The 7,831-nt window shown below is 31.1% G+C and overlaps 1 protein-coding gene across 4 annotated transcripts; it reads right to left on the bottom strand.

Moving 5' to 3' along the window:
- Positions 1 to 142: 142 nt before the first annotated feature.
- Positions 143 to 6,657, bottom strand: LOC110024507 (zinc finger CCCH domain-containing protein 18-like). 4 transcript variants are annotated; one of them, XM_020724517.1, is made up of 9 exons: positions 6,581 to 6,657; positions 5,568 to 6,277; positions 5,036 to 5,197; positions 4,505 to 4,684; positions 1,662 to 1,738; positions 1,476 to 1,550; positions 827 to 902; positions 294 to 451; positions 143 to 231 (listed from the first exon to the last, which is right to left on the bottom strand). In XM_020724517.1, the coding sequence occupies exons 2-8, from the start codon at positions 6,224 to 6,226 to the stop codon at positions 295 to 297; spliced, it is 1,386 nt and encodes a 461-aa protein (XP_020580176.1). In that variant the 5' UTR covers positions 6,227 to 6,277; positions 6,581 to 6,657; the 3' UTR covers positions 143 to 231; position 294. The 4 variants fall into 4 exon arrangements, with proteins under 4 accessions (XP_020580176.1, XP_020580177.1, XP_020580175.1 ...); XM_020724518.1 differs by having other exon boundaries at positions 5,568 to 6,239; positions 6,581 to 6,653; XM_020724516.1 differs by lacking the exon at positions 6,581 to 6,657 and having other exon boundaries at positions 5,568 to 6,552.
- Between the last annotated feature and the right edge of the window lie 1,174 nt (positions 6,658 to 7,831).

The following is a 7,831-nucleotide window of genomic DNA, read 5'->3' as shown; positions in this document are numbered from 1 at the left end:
ATTAAGAAAAACAAAAAACATTCATGATCACATTAGCTTTCAATATAATGAATAAAGCTTTATGGCAAGATTATACTCACATCATCAACAAAATTAGATTCTCAACAAAAACAAATAAAAAAATAAAAGAATGAATTGGACTCTCTAGTATTATATAATTTCTTCTCAGAAAAAGTTGCTCGTACGTGCATGCTAAGACACAAATAAATCATACTCAGTAATTTGCAAAATGTCAGACAAATCGTTTATAGAGATTCAAATATAAATAAATCATACTCAGTAATTTGCACAATGTCAGACAAATCGTTTATAGAGATTCAAATATAGCAGAATGTCAGCTCTCCTAAACATCACAAAAGTATACTGTATTTTTTCTGTAAATTTGCGTGTCAAACTTCCTTCTGCTGGTATTAGTATTTTGAAGGCTATAAAACTTTGCCGTGGGTTTTCTCTATAAAGTTCAAAGTTTGTCAGATCAAAATCTGGGTGAAGCAAAAGGGTTCTCTGGCAGTTGAATCATAAGACTGCGAATAGACAGTATAAAATATAAGGGGAAAAAAAAATTCAAGTTACACACATACCACACAATTCTTATATATTTACATATCTAACACACAGTTTGATTTCTACACTTGTAACACAATGGTGTCATAATCTTATGCATGAAAAGGTATACTTTTGATGTGATGTTAAAGATCTGAAGTGGTATGCCGGTAAATATGAATACATAAAAATTATGTGGTATGTGTGTAAATGCCCCAAATAAAAAATAATAATATATTGCCAAGAGAATTTCATGTTAGGTATAAAAATATCGACTTTTAACCTGTCCTGATTATTGCAGCTCTTATCTTCATCAATTGTATCTTCTTGTGAAGCAATGCTTAAAGAGCTAAATTGATCTGAAATAAGAATTAAGGAAATAAAACTAAGTCTTTTAATGAAATGAAGTGAAACTATGATAGTACATTCTACACAATTCTTACATACATATCTAACACCTAAATTTCATATTTACATGCACAGCACTCAGATCTTTACTGCCACCTTAAAAAAATGGGAAATTTACATATTTAGCGCAGAATTCTTATGTCTTTATATATCTCATACCTAAACTTTCATATTTACATACACAGCACATTGGTGCTTTAAACCTATGCATGAAAAGGTGTATTAAAGTTGTAATAATGCTATTTTTATGTGATATTAAAGATTTGAGTTCTATGTGCGTAAATATGAAAGTTTAGGTATGAGATATGTAAATACAAAGGAATTGTGTGCTATGTAATGTGTAAATGTCCCCCATACTACCTTTTTTAAAACTAAAATACATATTTTCATGAATAGGTTGTGCCAGCAAAGTGTTATAAATATTAAGTATCAAACTTTGAATGTTAGAAATGTAAATACATAAGAACTTTGGGGTACACATGTAAATTTTCCAAGTATTAAATATCTAAAGTTAATTACAATACCGTGTAAAAGGTTTGGCTCCTCCAACCCAATCTGCTGCTTCTTATGAAACTGGGAAGCTTCAATAGAATTTTGTCCTAAAAAAATGCAGAGTTTTTAAACAATTTTTTTAAGCCGATTAATGCTCTAAAATCATGGAAACAAGCAAACTAAAACATTAATTATGAATAATTTTAGAACTGACTCACTTGGACTAAGACCATTTTCCAAATCAAAAGAAAGAGATGGGGAATGCAAATCATCATTCAATTTCTCAGCATATTTCCTGAAACAAATTTTGGCGATAAGAAAGATGCTGCAATAAGCTACTTAATGCTATAATACACCTCAAATAGAGAGTTGAAAAGAGTTAACAAGAAGATTTGAAGAATGATAATTCAGATTAGTAACATCAAATAGGTGTGGAATACAAATAAGACTAAAATGGAAGCGTGAATTAGAAATAATAGAATATAGAATTTATATATTTGAGAATTCACAGAAGCAACACCAATCAAGAATAATCTTCATGAGACTAATAAGCTCTGGGAATTTACATCGTGTAACAAACCATAAAACGTTGTAAGGCAAACTGGAACTGCCCCAACCACGAGCTCCTTCTCCGTCTTGTCATGTGATCGAGATTGCACTATTCACTCAAACCTCCCAAGCCCGCTCAATCAATGCAAATTAAAGTGCCAAGATAGTCATCTAATTGTTTTGATAAGGTCATTTTAGTCCCAGAATCTATAAAATTGTCAAGTTAGTCCCCATACTGTTTTAATACGGGTTAAAATGGTACCCGTTCATTAAAAGTATATGGGGATAAATGGACATTTTTATAGACTCTTAGAGTAAAATAGCACCTCTATAAAGAGTCGGGCACAATTTTGACACTTTTCTTGTTAATGCATATTGTGCTCTTCACCAATTTCACTCACATTTTAAAAAAACAATCAAAGGACAAGGCATCGCATCCTTTACCCTATCATAGTCGCCAAACCCTACTAACCTCTCTCAACCCTTCCACTTTCATACACGACCAAAAAATTGAGAAACAAGAAGCATCTGCCTCGCCTCCTTCCTTCTCCAACCAAAAGCCAACAACAAAGAAACTCCCTCTTTTTTCGTCCTTGAAGCAGCCAACCAAAAGCTTTGTCCTCCTCTTTTTCCTTCAACTATGATATACCTCTCTTCCCCTCACCTTCGCCTCCATCATTTTCGCCTTTGTTGATTTCTTATCAAATTTATTGTTCAAACAAAATTCCCTTAAAGGGATCGATTTTTCCCTCACAATTGTTCACCGTGCTTGCCTTTATCAAAAATTGGAAGGTTTGTAAGCTTGTAAATAACCTCATATTTCTTTCCATCTTTCTCTATTTAATTCATAAGCATAGATTAATCCAAGTTATAAGTTATTTTCAATATCAGATTTAAGTTTAATGTAACTCAGTTTAGGATAAATTATATGGTTAGTATAGTTTTATTCCACATTAATATTAGCTTATCCGACTTGGTTATGGGATAACCTGACAAAGTTGCACCCACTTTAGCCATCTATTAATTTTATTATGTTTTATTTGTGTTTATTTAATGGAGCGTCATATTGTCTAGGATCCTTTAGTTGAATTCTACATAGCATCATTGGTCATCAAAACAAAATTTAAAATTCCGCACTGCCAACTTTGAGATATATAAATTTTATTTGTCAGAAGGAGTGCTATACTTATTGTTTTGTAATACGTTCCCAGATATTTGTGGGTTATTGTAAGTCTTATATTGTTATTTGACTGTGTTATGCCTTTGATTATTTTTTATGTTCATAATGAAATTGCAAATTGCTTAAATAATTTTACTTTACTTTATTACTACATTCTTATGAATTGAATTGATTCTTCTAGTAATAAGATAGATTTTTCATACATTTTACTTCTATTGAATGAAATATTTTTTTTTCCACAACTCATGTTTTGATATGTACATAGCATTGATTATTTTGTTTATAAAATATTCATTAAATACACGGTTATAATGTATAAAAAATATATGCTATGTGCAGTGATGTGCAAGTCGGTCCTTACGTATATTGATTAATGGGGCCAATAAGCTCACAAAATCATAACCCTATTAAAAATCATCAGAATTCAATGAATCTAGGGGTGTAAGTGAGCCAAGCCGACTCGTAAGCCGGCTTGGGCTTGACTTGAAAAGTGGCTTGTGAGCTGAGTTATTGTTTTTGCTTCATCGTATTATTATTATTATGAACACTATTAATGCCATAAAATTTACTTTTCAGTATTTATTTTTCTTATTTGTAATTGAAATTTCTCTAATGTGAGCACAAAATAATTTGGTATTTTACACATACATACGTGCTTAAATAACATGATTCTAATAAAGTGCTTATGCTTTCTTCTCATTCATAACAAAGTTATCAAAGAGCGTCAAGCCAATAAGAATATTTTATTGCATTCTTTAATAAAAAAATTGAAAAGCAAAATAGAAATACTCCAACAAAGCTTATATTGCAACACAAGCTCTTTGATATTTGAGAGATTATCTAAAAACTAAGGAATCTTTGTTATACCTTGACTGCCCTGTTTTGGAAGATTTGAAAACATCAAATTGATATTACAGTGTTATATTGTAATACTCTAACAAGTTTTTTATCACAATTTTCACTTTCAACCACATATTTTCATGAATTATGGCTATTTCTAGTGTGGCTGTAATATTTAGAAACATCCTTCAGTTACATTTCTAAGAAACATGTCCCAAATTATCAAATTGTGATTAAAAAGTAGCTTTTAGAAACAATTTTAAGAAAAAAGGAGGCTGAAAAAAAAAATCTAGTTACAAACTTTAAACAATGTGAGACTACAGCACAAATTTCATACAAGAAAGTTTACTTAAAAAAACAAAATGCTACATGTATTAATGGGAGAAAGCATAGACAAAAGAACATAGCAAAGAACAATAAACAGTGCAATCTTCTAATGCTGCAATAAATTGAACGTGCCTCAATATCGGCGGAAAATAAAATATAAGATACCTCTGAACTAATCTTGATTTTTCTATATAAGGTTTGACAAGAACACGAGAACCACAAATGTTATGGGGATGTCCCATCTCTAAAATTTGTCTGACGGTTTGAGAATGATAGAAGCTCACAAAACCAAACATCCGTTTCGCTTGGTGCGGGATCCTCACATCATGAACAGGACCAAATTGACTAGATCAAAACAAAACATTGTAGTTTAATACAAAGAGTCAGAACAAAATTTTGTATAAATATTTACATACACACCATACTATTCCAATGTATATCCGTATTTATCACCTAAAGTTTAATTTTTTACATTCAAAGCACTTCATCTATGAATGAAAAGGTATATTTCACTTTTTAAAAGGTAGTGGTGGCGGTATTTTTTATGTGATATGAAAGGTTTGAGTGTTGTAAATTAACAAAATCAATGTATAGACATTAATATGTAAATACAGGAGAATTGTGTGGTATGGATGTAAATGCGTGGATTTAGAAATCCCAATTGAGGAGAACAAACCAAAGAAAAAGAAAAATCACCTGAAATAATTCTGAACATCAATATCAGTAAATGTGCTGTCAGCAAGGAAAGTAAGATAAATCTGATGAGAACTAGAATTTCCAAGATCATTTCTTTCAGTCATAAATTCCATATAATTAGAAGCATCCTCATCTAGTACCACCCAATGATCCCCATGAGGTCTGCAATTACAACACAATCAAATGAGTTTTTGAAACAATAAATTCATGCCTTTTGCATAAATAAATTTTAAGGTGTATTTACATACACACCACACAATTCTCATGTATTTACTCATCTAAAACCCAAACTGTAACATTTACATGGACAGCCCTCAAATCTTTAATATCAAATTAAAAAAAATAAATAAAAACACTACAACCTACTTTTTAAAAGTAGAATACACATTTTCAAGCATAGGTTTATCACATCAAAGTATTATAAATATAAATATGAAAGTTCGGATGTTATATATGTAAATACATAGGAATTGTGTGAAATTTATGTAAATTTCCCTATTTTTAAATAAAGGAAATAACAAATAAAGAGTACCCATCTACAAGCCTAATGTTTCTTAATAGTGCAAGAAGCTTCATTAAGCTTGCGCCAACTTTTCCAGGTCTGAGATAACCTTCTGTCAGAAGTGCTTTCCCATACATCTCTTGGTACAACAAAGGCAATAAAGATACAGAAACAGGTACACCCCTTCGCGCTCTCAGGAGCGTCGCAATCTTCAACTCATAATTCTCAAGCAAACCCGGAGCGAACTTATGATCTTCAATGGGGAACTCTCTGCAACTCGGCAGTGAATGACTCAGTGAGCCAAATGAGACCCCAGGAATGCTGAGATTGTGAGGCAGATCAACACCCATGGGTCTCAAGGTGTATAGCTGCTCTTCCATGAAACAAGCATCTTTATGAGGAAAATGATCCAAGTTTCTAATGCTTGGAGGAGCAAAGAATGGAAGGGGAGTGGCGTGGCTATAGTATGGATTTAAATAATGTGGGAATTTGAATTTGGAAGAAAACATGAAATAAGACTTTGCCTCGGCGATGAGAGAATGAATCTGCTCTTCAGTTCCAGACAAGTAGTCAACTATTTCATCATTATTGTGATGCAACAGAAGATAGCCAAAAATTTTGATCGCGTTATCTGGTTCTATTTTCTGAATTCTTTGAAGTATACCTTGTGTGTATTTCCCAATCTCCATTATTCAGTAGTTTCTGTGAAAATCATCAATGGGAGAAAAAAAAACGAGGAACTGAAAACAAAAAACGAAAGGGCGCTTTGCTTAAGCAATGAAAATAGGGGAATCATTTCAGAGAAGATAACGAAAAAAAAAAAATTGGCAGAAGTGTCGATGCTATAAACATGTATCATCAGTGAGTGAAAATCTAGCGAAAATTTTCAAACACGTTCTGGAAGAAATCCCTAACAAAAGTTAAAAAAATCGAAACTTTTGTCAAAAAAACAACTCCAGGAACTACTTTAATGCAAAGAATGAATCACAAACAAGGTTAGAAGTTGAGAAGAACAGACAAAAAAAAAAAAATCAAATCTTTACTCTATTTCCTTCTATAGAACTACCCTTCTCCTTCCCTTTAGCCGCAGCACCCTCGCACAACTCTCACTATATGTGAGTGAAGAAAGCACAGTATGAATAAAAAACGGAACTTTTATATAAGGGAACGAAAAAAAATAAGAAAAGAATAATAAAGAGTACTAAAAAAAGCACTAAAATCTCGACGACATATCTTGGTAATGACTTTATTTTCTATATTAAAAAATGCGCCAGCCCAAAGAGTAACAAAACAAGGAGATGTTGGGAATTTCTAAATAATATATATAGAAAACATTTAAGTTCAATACAAATTAACATGTAATCAAGCTGCTAAGACTGACTGCTTACAGCCGTTTCAAACAACTTTTAGGGGAGATTGTAACAAAACAAGGAGATGTTGGGAATTTCTAAGTAATATATATAGAAAACATTTAAGTTGAATACAAATTAACAGGTAATCAAGCTGCTAAGACTGACTGCTTACAGCCGTTTCAATCAACTTTTAGGGAAGATGGTAATAAACAATAGAAAGATTTACACATATATCACTCTATTTCTACGTATTTGCATATTGCAAACAAACTTTTAATTTTGATAAACAAGCCGCTTTATTTATGAGTACTTATCCATAGCATAGTGATTCGGGGTTTAATTTTTCTTCATCATGCATATTATACTTTGGGCTTAACTTTATGAAAAAAATTTATTTAAAAAAATAAAATATTATTATTTTTATGTGATATAAATGTAAAAAGTTAAGTTTCTTAAATATTTATGCCTTCTTAACTTTCAAACAATTTGTCTAAAGGCACCATGCACATTGTATAAATTTGAGGGGGAACTATATGGATAGCACAAGAATCAATAATATTTATAAATGATATTTTTAAATATGGAACTATAGTTTTTTATTTCTATTGATTTATGTAGTATTTTTAAGTTGTTGTGGAAGTAGATGAGCAAGAAAATAGACAGTTTTTTTAAAAAATCAATATTAGAAATTTTGATTTTGAGATTTTAACATTTAAAAAAAAAATTGTTAAAAATCGACAATACCTGCCGTGCCAAAATTTTAAATAATAATGTCCAGACACGACAAACACTTTAATGTTTATGTGCAAGTTTTTGGATCGTCTAATTATTGCGTGTGGAGCTGTGTGCGCTCTCCGCACGCAATAATCGCTCTTTGAGATCAAGCTAAAAAATAAATATTTGATTAAATAATAACATTATGAAATAATAAAAATTATATAT

This window comes from Phalaenopsis equestris, unplaced genomic scaffold (assembly GCF_001263595.1).
Source record: "Phalaenopsis equestris unplaced genomic scaffold, ASM126359v1 Scaffold000258, whole genome shotgun sequence".
NCBI classification, from domain to species: domain Eukaryota; kingdom Viridiplantae; phylum Streptophyta; class Magnoliopsida; order Asparagales; family Orchidaceae; genus Phalaenopsis; species Phalaenopsis equestris.
The sequence above is the reverse complement of the archived record's forward strand: the minus strand, read 5'-3'. Positions and strand labels throughout refer to the sequence as shown.